The sequence below is a fragment of the Stegodyphus dumicola genome, chromosome 4 (genome assembly GCF_044657685.1).
Source record: "Stegodyphus dumicola isolate Sdum_Otavi_A_Nest chromosome 4, ASM4465768v1".
In the NCBI taxonomy this organism is placed as follows: domain Eukaryota; kingdom Metazoa; phylum Arthropoda; class Arachnida; order Araneae; family Eresidae; genus Stegodyphus; species Stegodyphus dumicola.
In genome coordinates this window covers 110,186,821-110,202,284 of record NC_140771.1, presented here as the reverse complement: position 1 = coordinate 110,202,284, position 15,464 = coordinate 110,186,821, and the positions used below count along the sequence as shown (strand labels likewise).

At 32.0% G+C, this 15,464-nt stretch overlaps 1 protein-coding gene across 2 annotated transcripts in view; it reads right to left on the bottom strand.

The window, feature by feature from the left end:
- LOC118188817 (DIS3-like exonuclease 1) overlaps window positions 1–15,464 on the bottom strand; it is a 218,659-nt gene that overhangs the window by 75,168 nt on the left and 128,027 nt on the right. For both annotated transcript variants that reach the window (XM_085815332.1, XM_085815331.1), the window contains exon 10: window positions 4,139–4,292. In XM_085815332.1, the coding sequence (XP_085671458.1) occupies window positions 4,139–4,292 (154 nt within the window). The remainder of the gene's footprint in view (window positions 1–4,138; window positions 4,293–15,464) is intronic.

Here is a 15,464-nt window from a genome sequence, read left to right as displayed (position 1 = left end):
TTGTGATATTTACTCTCTCTAATAAAACTAGCAAATAAAGCAAAGAAACACCTGTGTTTTGTTTCTTTTTCTAAAATTCCTACTACTCATATTAAAATCAGTATTCCGGTATTAAGATATAAAAAATACCGAATACCGGCACTGAACTTTTAGTCCAAAGTTGCAATCCCTAGTTGTAACCCAACATACTCCACACAGTGACAACATATAGCCTTCACTGCTGACTGGGAAAAGATCACCAGATCTTTTTCCAGTTGAGCACGTATGGGACATCATTGGAAAAAAATCTCCAGCGTCATTCATAGCCAGCATTAACAGTCCCTGTATTGACCAACCAAAGTGCAAAATACATGAAACTCCATTCCACAAACTAATATCTGGCATCTGTATGACACAATGCATGCACACTTTTGCATGCTTGTATTCAAAATTCTGATGGTCATATGGTTATTAGTGTACCAGCATTTCACAATTTGAAATGGCTCTCTCACATGCATTAACCTGTGGTTTTGAAAATGTAATCAATTAAATATGTTACATAGACAAATGCACTGCTGAAATTTCATTACTCTACGTTAACGTTTTTCTATGTTGAGAATTTTTTTCCCATCAGTATATATTTGAATTAAATTGGAGGTATGGAGGTTATTGTACAGACTTTTTTTTTATTATTACTCTAATCAGTATCATTTTTAAAATTTCTAATGCAGCTGGCAATATAACCACAAAATCCCATGCAGCAAGCTTGTATGCTCAGATCAAATTATCAGTACAGTCTTTTAGCCGCCTGGTCAATGATGAGGCCCATTTATTTAGAAAAAAATTATAAAGATTCATAATGTTTCAAGACAGTACCTTTTATATCAAAACTTGAAGTTGAAAGTTAAAAACTTTTCAAATTAGAATTAAAAAAAAAAAATAGGTTTTCGGGAACAATTTTTCAACATAATACTATATGATTTCAAATATTTACATTTTTCTTTCAATAAAACATGTAAGAAGAGAAAATTATTCATATGATTATTTAAATAATACCTGCAATATACACATCAAAACCTAAAATGAAGATAAGTAAATTAACTGCGAGATTTTAGCATAATTAATGAGACAAACATATAACCAGTTTCACAAATTAATTCATGACACTAGTTTTTAGATTCCCTGTTATACTGATTATGGCAAAACTTTTTTGTTGTTCATTTACCTTAATTAAAAAATTATTATAATTTTAAACTTGTTAAGACACTAATTCAGGGGTTTCCAAAGTGTGGGGCACTGCAAAGTAAGGACAGGGGCGCCCCTGGCCTTGCATCATGGAGAGACAAGATTTTCGTTAAACACTAGACCATATTTTTCATTAATTCTACGTTTATTAATATGTTTCATTAACTCTAAGTTCATTAATACATTTCCTTATTTTTTTATTCCTTTTCTTGAAATAATAATTCCTTAAGTTTTTCTCAATACTTATGTTTCAGTTGGTCATCTAATGCCATTTAAATTATATTTTTAACATTTTTATTTCTCCTTAAATCTAAAATAATTCTTGCTCATTTAATTTCTCAAAATGTCATTTTATTCTATCACTTAGCTTTTTCAATTAGAAAATTATTCCATGTTTTGCATAAGATTTTTATTCAATTATTTTCGCACTTTTTTGTTGTTCATTTACCTTAATTAAAAAATTATTATAATTTTAAACTTGTTAAAACACTAATTCAGGGGTTTCCAAAGTGTGGGGCACTGCAAAGTAAGGACAGGGGCGCCCCTGGCCTTGCATCATGGAGAGACAAGATTTTCGTTAAACACTAGACCATATTTTTCATTAATTCTGTGTTTATTAATATGTTTCATTAATTCTAAATTCATTAATACATTTCCTTATTTTTTTATTCCTTTTCTTGAAATAATAATTCCTTAAGTTTTTCTCAATACTTATGTTTCAGTTGGTCATCTAATGCCATTTAAATTATATTTTTAACATTTTTATTTCTCCTTAAATCTAAAATAATTCTTGCTCATTTAATTTCTCAAAATGTCATTTTATTCTATCACTTAGCTTTTTCAATTAGAAAATTATTCCATGTTTTGCATAAGATTTTTATTCAATTATTTTCGCACATATTACTTCCTTTCACAAGACTGCTATATTTGTCTTTTCAGCATTGGCATGTATTGACATATTCTGACATATTCTTTTTTCCACTCGTGACAATCAGTATCGAACTCAAACGTGTGGAAAAGTCGTACAGTCTTACACATCTGAGGAAAAAGAGTCGTGATCTCGATGAAATATTGCAATAAATCAAAAAGTCCTTACTAATATTTTGAGGAAAAAAAAAAAAAAAAAAAAAAAAAACAGAATTCTATTAAACAAGCATAATGATAATTTGAATGATAAAGCATCGACAATTCGTGGAGGAGTAAAGAAGCAAAAATTTGTAACTACAAGGAGAGTTACATAGATTTTTTTACTTCAGTAGAAGTAAACAAGGATGACACACGTGATATCTGCTTAAAAAATCTTTGCACTCAAAATTATGCTCCTAAGTAAGCTAAAGTTACTTCTTGAGACCTTTCATCCTAACTCGGTCGATAAATCTCACGTTTTTTTAGTAAGAAGTTGCAAAATTTACAAAAGCAAAGTAGCCCATTCACTAAACAAATGCTAGTTCCAAATAACGCTCAGCTATAGTCTGAGGAGAGAGAACTTCAAAAAACCACACAATATGAGAAGAGCTTATTATACCAGCTGATCTTGAGATGATTAATATGATGTGGGAAAGGTACCTCTATCCAACAACACAATTAGTAGAATGATTTAATGCATAGCTCAGGATCTCAGTGTTTAGTGGATAGAGAAAATGAAATGAAACGAATTCGGTTTGGAGTTAGATGAGGTACTGACAGTATCAAAGATGCAAATCTTATATATTATGTACACTTCCTGCTTGGTAATATTGCTGTTGAAGATCTTTTGTTCTGTAAGAATATTATCGGAAGCTCAAAGGCTAGACTTCTTCGAAATGCTTGCCAAGTTTATAATGGAAAATGAGTTAGTTGGAAATAGTGTGTTGATGCATATACTGATGGCGCTCGATTAGTGTTCAGTCACTAAGAAGGACTGCAGACACGTATTTGCAGCAAAACACCACATGCTGTGTGGACTACAGGGAAACACTTGCATCAAAATCGCTCATTGCGCTCATTTTCTTTGCGATATCCTATCTACGCGAAGCTGGATTTCAATCTGACGCTATATTAAGGACCAAACACCTTTCATAAATCATTGTGGAGCAAGAAATGAGAACAGCTGTATCAAGCCTTTTTCCGCAATTTGAAAAATTGCGTGGGGATTAACAAGCTTAACCTGTCACATTGACTTACTAATCTGCCACTGAAGATTTCTTTTATTTGTATTTAATTCATATATTTTTTTATCAATTAAAATAAAACTTTTTCACTAAAATGTCGCTTTCATTTCTGTGCTTGATTAATGCTGTAGTAGAAATACTGCAGCCTTGGCACCATAGAAAAATAACACAACTTCAAGTGTGCCGCGTATTGAAAAAGTTTGAGAACCCCTGCACTAATTGTTTCTTATTGATTTACATAATTAACTATTATATCATAAACGACAAAAATGAAATGTATACATCAGTAATTCATAAAAACATTACAATTTAAAAAAATGTCAAAGCCTTTTCACAATTATAGAAGTCGCATTTGGTTGAAATTAAGCCAACTTTTCTATTAAAAACAAATAATTGTCTCTCAATTTTAAAATATTTTATTCACAATAAGATCAAAGCAAATTTCTCACACTAATCACACACTTTCTAAATCTACACTTCAATTTTTTAGCTATAATCCTTATTTCCTATAATTATTTTTAATGCTTTTGAATTTTCATTGCAGTGTAAAATATACTAAATAATCAAGGAATTTTGTTTCTAATCAAATAACAAGTTAAAAAATGGTAGTAAAACGATATAGTTTATCTTAAACCCAGATAAATACACATCTAATCTAAATATAAGCAGTCATAAATGAGCTTATTACAAAGAACAAGTTAGAAATACATTTCAAAAAGTAAATTCAAGCACAAAATAATACCAAAATCCATTTCCAATCATACCAGGTTTTGTGCAAATTCTCCAACAAATATGTCATGTTCAATTAAAAGACACTGAATTTCTGTTTCAAGTTCACCAATTTCTCCTAAAGTCTGCACAAGATGCCCATTAGGATACTGTGACTCTTTATCCCAGTTATCAATTCGCACAACAATTCTAAAAGAAGGGGGAAAATTGTTAATCAAATAAACAATGCAAGTTTCATCATATGAAGCAGTTTATTCCTGAAGACAAATTTCTGAACAATTAATACTTCACAGCAATATTTTTATCCTATTTATCTCTGCAAGGAAAACAATATTTTCCAAAGGTGAAAAATGATAGTTATTAGAATGATATAAAAAGGCACTTAAGGGATCTTGAATAAAAAAGCAAAAAAGGAATGGAGAAAATAAAAATTAAGATGATATAAGAGAGCTTTATGTATGATATAACTGAATTGCATTGCTTTAAAAAACTAAGAAATATGCTCCATATTAAATATACCTAAAATAAGGAAAAAATAGGCCTAATGTGCAGCTAAAAAAGGATATACAGGGGGATTCAAAATAACTGGAAAAAATTTAAAGACAGGTACTTAGGACTGAAAAAAAAAAAGGATCTTTTGTTATGGAATTTTGTGTATGGAAATAACACAAGTGCTAGCACATAAAGAAGGTACAGTTATATATAACTGAGAAAGAGAAGTAAATTCTAAAGAAAGAAAACATTTTAAAGATTAATCTCTTTACTGTCGATGCTCGAATCGATGCTTGATGTCGATGCATCAATAGTAATACAATATTCACTCTTGCACAGCTCTCGGAAACATTCTTGAATGTTTGGGAGCCATTTACTCAGGAATCATTCTCTGTACACGCTTTGGGTAGCTGCTTTGTTTTCGTTTATAGCCCCATAGATCAGGCCTCGGCACCTGTGATCCATGGGTCAGTGCATGACCCATTTTCTTAATTTCAAGTAACCCATTTGATTTCCAAAAATACAGTATCATATATAAAAATAAATTATAAAACATAACTATGAAATGAACACATGAAGAATACATAAAAAAAAACTGAAAACAAATAACAACAATAACATTTCTGTCTGATTACAAAGTTGCGGTAATGGACAAGCAATTTTAGTTTTACAAAATTAAAACTATAACGATTTCAAGAAGAAATTGATGTTTGGCAATATTGATCCATAATCTACAATTATAAAAACTTGACTTTGCCATTTTGTCTGCATTGGGTTCAACTTATAAATGCAAGCAAACACATGAAATTTATTTTAAGTAAAAACAGGAGCAGCTTAACTACTGAAATTTCATATGCTGGAATTCACCTTAATATGACTAAGTGTAAGCCAAACTTGATTAAAATTGATGTAACAAGTTCAGATTCCCAAGAGCCATTGATATTGAAGAGAAAGTTAGGAAAGTCTTTCAGTTAGTTTTGTGTTTAATGATAATTACAATTTTAATTTTAATGTTTAAACCATATTGTAATAATTTTTTTTTTGTAAAACTCATCATTCACCAAGAAAGACTGTTCTAAAAGGAAACCAAGACTAACATGAAATATCTTCTTATTAGATATATTTCGGTTGATTTTGACACATAGCCAAAAAGCGTTGCTGATGTTTACTATAATAAGAATGTCAGCAACGTTTACTTTCATATAGCAATGCATACTGCTCAAAATCTACCTGAGAATGATGATTCATACTAGTGAATGACTTTAACCTACCAATTTCAACAGCACTCTCTACCATGACCTTCCTAAGAAGAAGGCCATGGCCAATACCTTCTTAAACAGAAGCCCCAACACCAGATTGTGACGTCACAAACTGGCAGCTGACAATCGCCGTTGGTCACCCACTACCTGCCTTAAAAGTATATGTGTTTTTAAAGCTTTACTATAAGGATGGTTTCTCCTAATGATGTAGATACATATTATTTTTCTTTTTACTTTATATATGTGAAGATTTCCAGAGTCATGATGAAGCTTGGCATTGTGATGGCTTAGTGGTAAGGCTGAATCAAAATGACGACATATGATTTAGCTTTCAAATATATATTTTTATTCCATTCGAATGGCAGAATTTAGATTAACTTCTCCAAATTATATATTCAATAGTAATTTAAAGTAAGTACGATGGATTTTGACTTTCTGTGTCATAACTTTTTCTAATAAAGGAAAGATGACATAAGAAGCAGCGAGGTGCGTAGCGCAAGCACAGAGGAAGCTTCTTCTGCCTCGCAAATGGTGCAAGCTCGTTATTTATACAAGTGTTTATGTAACAGACTAGAGAATTCTGGAAGGTACTGGTTAAGGGGGAAGATCCTAAATTACGGAAAGTTACTTAGAGGTTGTGTGTTTGCATAGATCAAAGCCACCAAATGTTTATATTTTACATATATATATATATATACAGAGAGAAAGAGAGAGATGAAGATATATATTTTCAATTCATTCGCAGATATAATATTGGAAACATATTCATATGCACATAATACATTATATATTATTAATTTTTTATGCTCTTATATTGTATGTTTACAGTTAAAATAATGCTTTAAAGCAATGGTTGGCTTTTAATTAAGTAATAATAATGAAAAGTTAAAATCTCCCTCCATATTAATAACATTCAAGTCACTTAAGAGCATAAAAATAGTTTTAAGGAAATTAGAAGCTTTTAAATTTCAGCAGGGCAGATTTATAAGCACAAAAGTTTCCATTAAAGAAACTAAGTTCTTTCTTATTTTTAGCAAATAGCGAAGTGTTAGCCAAGGTTTCCAATCCTCGTTACCAGAGTGTATGTGGTAGAGCCTAATTAAATCAGGAGAAGTGCTATGACATAATAGGACACTGGACGTCCCTTGCATTAACACTCCATCCTTCCCCCCTCCCTTAATGAAATTCACATTAATTTTTTCCCTTCTGCTGTCATTTTACTAAGTATTTTAATAACATTATAAAAATGTGCTCATTTTTTATTACATTTAAATTGTAGATTTTTCATATAAATTAACATTACATAAAAATAGTTGCCTATTTTCCCTTCTCTCTTCAGTGGCTCTTTACGAAATAATTTTGTTGAAGACAAATATTTAGGGCAAGCACTGAAAATTGAGGGAACAACATTTTCTTTCAATCATACTTGTTTTAATAGAACTTCTATTTTCTTCCTCATTTTTTTCACTGTATTTCTCAGTAAATGGTGAAAATCTTTCTTATGGAAATGTAATTGACAGACCTAAATCCAGCAAATGTAAAAATAGTCTTAATTAAATAAATTTTATAAAGTAATAAAAGTAAGACTTCTTGTAATGCAATTTATTTTTTAACAAAACATGTAATATCAAGCATATGTGTCTTTATTTCCCACTTGGGGGGGGGGGAGGAGGATTCTTAGTGACATAAGGTTTAATAATATTTCAATTTTTATGCATTAGGAATTTCATTTATTTCTTATTTTAAGCAAAACTATGCACTTTACATTACAATTAAAAAAAAACCCATAAGCATATTTATTACCTTCACAGTCTCTTTACAAAAACCCATAGTAAAAAATAAATTAAATAATTTCATTTTCTGCTATATACGTATAAAGTTAAAAGTTCCAAGTTATAAAATTAATCAAAAAGCAAAAAATTGGAGATTTAAAAAATTTAGTGAATATATAGCATACAATTCGATACATAATTATACTAAATGATACGTAATTACTTTGCACAATATTATATACAATGATATAATATCAAAATGAAATTCCTTAATATTGATGTATCCATTCTTTTAAATAAATACAGAAGCAAATACCTTAATAAATTTAAATTTCAAGTTAGGCATAACATACCTTAGAATACTTCAAAATGGTAAAATTTTCTCGCAGTGTCGATTTTAGCCATCTACTTAACACATCTTATTGTTTAGAAAATCTATATACTGACACTTTAAGGCCATCATTATAATATCCTCAGCATAATGGCCCACAACACTTTAAAGGCATAATGAACCCCCCCCCAAAAAAAAAAATATAAAGATTAAATTAAGCAGACATTCAACCTACTAAAACAACGCTTTGGTTCATTAACGAGTCCTCTCACGACCAAGGATGAAATTTCCCTAACTTGCTCATGCCATCTGGATGGCCTTGGTTTTGACCGAAGTGGCTATCTTTCGCACCCCATCGAGATAGCCAACAGTTTGTGACATCATAAACTATGAGCCTTCAGTAGGGAGGCTTGTGTTTAAGAAGGTGTTGCTATGGCACATATCATACAGTTTGGGGGTGAGTCTTTCTTTTTGTCAATCATCATTGTCATTTATTTTTGCAGCTGACTATGCAGTAGTCATACATTCTTGTTAGGTGTTGATTTTATCAATGTACTATGTTATCAGTGTTTGACGTGATGATGTGTCAAATTGTCCTTGCTTTGGAACAAAGATATTAGCATTTATCAGTTTCTGAAAGACGACACAACAAAGTAAATGAGATGTCAAACTATTCTTCGAGTGAGATTTAGTTCAAGCCCCCCCCCAAAAAGGGGCTATAAGCAAAAAAAAAAAAATTTTTTTTTGCAAAGATATGATTACAAGAGAAGATATTTTTACTGATACAAATGGATATATATATATATATATATAAAAAGATATATTTTAAATAGATTGTTTGGAACTTCAGTCTGGTTTGAACAGTGCAATTCATGTTGACTGCACAGGACATCTTCAGTAGTCAATGAAAGATTTGAGCGGTGTTGAGAAAAAGTTTCCAGGATGTCACAAATTCCAAGAAGAGAATATCCGTCTTTCATTGTAAGCTCGTTGAACCAGCAACAGCCAACGCAAAATCTAGTTGAACCGTTTTTCTTTCCAACCAGGTAGATGGAAGAGGCCCATGGATTTGCTGCCAGTAAGATAACATCGGTTTCCTGCATGACTTTCAGAAATTTTCCTACCTCTTCATGTTTAGCAATCAGTAGATGTCTTGGATGTTACTTGATAGGTGGATACTCTCCTGCATCAATTTTATGCTATGTCAAACTGGTTCAATATATGTCAGAAGAGAGCAGGAGAAAACATCTTGGGATTCTGGAATGATACCGACATAATTTCTCTCTTCATCACTTAGTTGTGCATTCTGGAATAACTCACCTGTTGGATTCTCCAAAGGGTAACTAATTGATTTAATGCTAGTTACTAGAGTACATTCTGCAATCACTTCACCTTTCCTAATGACTTTCTTTTTATCACTGATGTTGACAACTTTCATTGGGATAACTGTCCTCAATAAGTCATCCTGTGCTGAGGCTACTAGCATGATGTACTGCCTCGCGGGGTGTTAAAGTTCTTGGGATGTTCCATTACACCATACCAGAAATTTCTGTTTTCGGATATAGATCCAGGAAATAAAAATTCTGTTCTTGCTGGTACAGTGATATCATCTTGAGTTATGATTTGGTGGACAGGTTTAACTCCATCATCAACTAGGGTTATGTCCTCAGAGGCAAAATGAAGCTCATTATTTTTAAAGTCAAGGAAAAATTACATTTCCATAGCAAGTCTAATCAGATTATGCAAGGGTCTTTAATATCTGCTACATATGCCATGTGATGGTAGATGGCATTTAGATCTTAACTCTTAATTTTCCATCCATGTTAATTTTATCCCCGGCACAGTTTGAAGTGTAATGTAGGGCGGCACCCAGATGAGTTTGCCTTCCATCTGTTGAGCTAAATCTTTTCGAATGATGATAACACTGGCTCAAGTATTGATGGTCATACTGAAAGGAATTGCATTCATATGTCCCGTGATATAGAGTTCATTACTGGCACCCCTCACTGTAGAAATCTGAAGTGCTTTAAAATGGGGCTTGTCATTATATGGCAACCTCTGCTCCATGAGATGGTTTCCAGATTTGTTTCTTGCATTCTTGCTGGGGAGTTGTCTTATTTTCCCTACTCTGAAGTTTTCTGCAGTTCCTTCGTATATAGTCTTCAGCATCACAAGTTCTGCACTGCAGGGTTGGTTTCTTGTCACTATTATTCCATCTCAAGGCACTGACTTGTCTGGTTAAATTCTCTTCTATGCTGTCACTTCATCCACTGACTCTCAGAGAAGCAAAGAGATGGCTGGCTTTAGCTTGAGAATCCCATCCATCATCTGCATCTGCCACTATAGAAAATTGTGTCTTTTACACTTGCCAGGAGGACTTTAGAGAGGAACGAGAAGGCATGGGTAGAAATTTAAACTATCAGAATTGCTTCCTGCTGTAGGTATGAATTCTTTGGGGACAGCTGAAACTCTTCAATCAGTTTCTCCAACTCTGTTTTTAATCGTGTATATTCTGCCTTCCATAGCCTCGGATTTTTTTTCTATTATGTAGGTAATTTCTCTTTTCTTCTTGACCTTATCTTCAACAGCTTGACCTTATCTCTTCTTTAATAGAATCCTGGTCAGCTTTGATGTCTTCTTTAACAGATTCTTGGCCCACATTCATCACTTCTTTAATGGAGCTGATGGGCCCACCCACTCCCACTTCTGGCACCTAAAATGGTTGTGTGCATATGGGTTCATGATAGAACACTGAACATGAATTGAATGCACACAGAGTTGATGGTAGCTTGATAAAATCTATTTTATCCAAAGAAACACTTCACAATTCTGGAACTTTCCACAAAAAGAGTCCTACAGTTCTTCACAATATCACAGAGTACAATCAGTATTTGCACTTCAAACTACTAAGAACATTAAACATAATATAATGCAAAGCGCATTTCGAGATTGAAGATAGCCCAGAGATATCTCAGTACTCCGAACTCCCACTGAAGTAACTGATAACAACTGAGAAACTGATGCTCTCTCTGGTCTTGCATAGTTTTCATCTGGCCCCCAAGGTATTTCTAGCACTTTCTGCTTCTTGAAATTATTGGAAAGTGTATTATGGCTGGATAGAGTTACAGTTGCATATGAAATCAATTACAGTTATTTAGTTATAATACCTATTATGATGATACAGGAATATGACTAAAATGTCATCAAATGGTCACCAAGTTTGGCGATTTCTAGCCAAATTTGGCAACAAAATGCCAGATTGGTGATATCTTGCCAAATTAGTGAGATAGTCATTTACTCAATGTTACATAGACCTTTCCGAAAGAGTTTCATTTCTCTCAGCTTTTCATGTTACATTATACAGAAAAATACAATAATTTTGCCCTAAATTCATCTGTCCATGTACAAAATTCATAACAACTGTAATCCAGAATTATTGCCTTTTGATACACTAATACAAGAAAATATGAAAAGCATATTCAAAAGTGTCAAAATTTACATTTAATCCTTTTTCCATGTTTTAATTTTATGATTGAGGATTCTTTGGTAACAAAGCTTTTAGAATCTCTCAGCTGTGAGTGAAAATTACAGTTTTATTATTTTTCTTTTGGTATTTGCAATTTCAATTTCATTAAATATGTAATATACGAAAGGTATTTTTAAGAAAAGTTAATATCTAATTCAGTAAATGGATTTCATGTTTACAACATCAGATGAAAAAATATTTTTAAGGCAATAAGTTAATATCCAATCCAGTAAATGGACTTCCTGTTTACAACTTGGATGGAAAGCATAGCCATGTTTTTAAAAGTACTTTTTTCTTTTCATGAAAGTCATTCTCAACACACTTTTTCTTTCTTGAGAACACTGCAGACTGATAACAAAATCTTTTTGTTACAGTCCCCTCTATCAGCTTTTAGATTTGTGCGAGATATTCTGGAATCACCCTTTATATATTGGTTTTTAGATTTGTGCCAGATATTTTGGAATCACCCTGTATATTGTTTTCAAATATAATTTATAAACTACAGAGAACTCTTCTAGCCATAATAAATATTACAAAATGCATGATTAAGTTATAATAGTTATGCATCATGCAGTTGATACACTGGTCATAGTACAACTGATACATCATTTAACTATATTTCCAGTGCAATTGAAAATTTTTTCAAGTTCACTTTTCATTTATTTAGATAAAAGGTATACTTTCAATAAACATAATGATAACTATTAAAATATACTTTTCTGATTGTTTGTAATAAATTGTTTGTTCCAAACTTTTTTTTATGTAATAAAGACTGTAAGATGCAAATTTTAATTTCAGAAAATACTAATATAAAAAATAATAAAAACTTAATTTCAAGATATGTGTACTATATAATAAAGAATTATGAGTTAATTTGAATTAAAAAATTTAGTCAAAAAGATGATAAATCTGATTTATCAGTTTTATGAAAGTGTGCCACTTTCATAAAACTGATAAATCATTATTGAATATTAGAAAAATCTAAAGCAACTAAAATTCAAAATATACACTGTTCAGTTATGCAAACACAATACAATGAAAAACCTCACTATTTCTACACTCAGATAAGTAAGCATTCCAAATAATTTTACTTTTCTGAAAAATAAATTTGGTTTCACATACTTGTATTTTGATATGGATAGAAATTGGTCTAACCTCACATTGCGAAATGGATGTTCACTTCAAGTCAACGTAAATTCATCTCCTTGTCACCAGTATTTTATTTATTGTTCATTTTCCAAAATAAAACAAAAAAGTAAAAAGCAAAATGCTGATATCAATTTTGAAAGTGAACATATGGAATTTGAACAATATTTAAAAACTAAAAACATTTTCCGTTGTGTAGAGAAAAAGAATGAAGAAATTTTAACACAGTACAGTCATTTTAAATACGATATATTATGCAGATATTCCAGATGAGGAAGAAAGTTCAGAAAATAAGCTTCACATTCTGAGTCACAAAGAAAATTTACAAACTCTAGATTAATTCTTAATTTCTAAAAGTTTGAGCCCGCATAGAAACAGCTTTAAAACATTTACACAGCACTGAAGATAGTTTAATAGATTATAAATTATTATTCAGGAGTTTCTTAAACACAGTTATGAATAATTAATTCTTTATCAAACTGAAAAGTACATTTCTGGAGAAAACTAAAGGAACAAACTATACAAACTCATGCTATATGAATAATATTCAGCTAAGAACATGGAAGAAGATACTAATTCAGAAGGCAAACAACAAAAATCAGCGTTAATTTACAAAATTTTCACAGGACTAGTTTCGATGGTTTTACCGAACCATCATCTTCAGCTGCAAAACCGCAAATGAACAAGATAGGAAATAATGTTTAGATAAGGTAAGAAAGCCTGGACAAGAATAAGCAAGTGGCGCCATCTGTTGGCGAAACCAGAACTAAAACATAATTTCTCTAAAAGCCGAAGGCAAATTTGGATTGGAATTAGGATCGTTAACTAGAACAGAAAGATTTTTATGAATGTGAAATGCCTCTAGAAAATCCAGTTCTCCAATGGAAGATGTTTTTTGAATAATTTTGGCAGCAGAAAAATTGAAAGTGTGATTTTCGGACCAACAATGTTGAGCAACAGAAGACTTCTGTGTTTCCTTTTTTCTAACATATGCCTCATGTTCTTTGACGCGAAATTTTAAGGCTCTCTTAGTTTGGCCAATGTAAATTAAACCGCACTGGCAAGGAATCCTATAAATACCCCAGGAATTCATATCCGGAATGGGGTCCTTGAGTATAGAAGTTGGAATTTTATTGATGGGAGAGTAAACAACCCGAAAGTTAAATTTCTGCAAAATATGTGCAACTTTATAGCTATTCTCATCTCAACACACTAAAAGCCACACTCTTATTTTAGGAGATTATAAAAATTCTGTTGTCATTCCCTTCTTTCCATCAATTAGCTATAAAGTTGCACATATTTTGCAGAAATTTAACTTTCGGGTTGTTTACTCTCCCATCAATAAAATTCCAACTTCTATACTCAAGGACCCCATTCCGGATATGAATTCCTGGGGTATTTATAGGATTCCTTGCCAGTGCGGTTTAATTTACATTGGCCAAACTAAGAGAGCCTTAAAATTTCGCGTCAAAGAACATGAGGCATATGTTAGAAAAAAGGAAACACAGAAGTCTTCTGTTGCTCAACATTGTTGGTCCGAAAATCACACTTTCAATTTTTCTGCTGCCAAAATTATTCAAAAAACATCTTCCATTGGAGAACTGGATTTTCTAGAGGCATTTCACATTCATAAAAATCTTTCTGTTCTAGTTAACGATCCTAATTCCAATCCAAATTTGCCTTCGGCTTTTAGAGAAATTATGTTTTAGTTCTGGTTTCGCCAACAGATGGCGCCACTTGCTTATTCTTGTCCAGGCTTTCTTACCTTATCTAAACATTATTTCCTATCTTGTTCATTTGCGGTTTTGCAGCTGAAGATGATGGTTCGGTAAAACCATCGAAACTAGTCCTGTGAAAATTTTGTAAATTAACGCTGATTTTTGTTGTTTGCCTTCTGAATTAGTATTTATTCGGCGTGTTATTGTGTCTTAATTATGGAAGAAGATCTTTAAGATGTCATGCATAACATACCTCTAAAATGCAGAATTGCATACATCCGCAGAAACTAAATTTAAATATGAACATAGAAAATGTGATATAAAGTGGAGTAAGCAAAAGATGATGCTACAACTTTGATACAAAAAAAAAAAAAAAAAAAAATACAGAGGGTGTTTACACAGTTTTAGAAAGATTTTGATAAATAATAATAATAATAACAATAACAATAAAAAACCCTGCAGATTAAATGGTATGCATTTCCTGAAGGGAACCTATTCCATAACTCCCATATATTTGAAATGATTTGTGTTAAAACTTCTTCAATGCATAATCAGAAAGAGGAAAACCATCAATCATTACTTCTATATGGAAGAAGGCTCCAAATGTATACTTCAAAAAGGTATGTACTGTTTTTAATGTTCCTACAGTTAAATCAGCAACAAGTGAAAATCTGCTGATGCAGAAATCAATTATGAAGTCTTTAGATACATCTGAAGCAACAATAAATGAAATAATAAACCAAGATTTATGACTTAAAGAAGATAAAAAATATAATGTTTACCAGTTTTTCCTGAGGCATATGGCTCAACACAACTATTGCGACGAGAAAACTTCCCTCCTAAGGTTGATTTACCAATCGAAATTAAGCGCCGTCCTGACAACTTATTTATCTACAATGTTTTGACCCACAGCCCAGGGGCTGACGAGACAGTGCCAGTACAGTCCCTGCCGAGCCATACACTGTCCCGAGTAAACTCAGGCACAGCCTGTGAAGACTGATTTTATACCCTCGTGGTTGAGACTGTCTAAGTACAGATCCTAGCCAGGAATTCTCCTGAGTCAACCCCCAAGGGGAATGGCTCAACGCAGAACAACTTGTAGAACCCTGTATCAAAA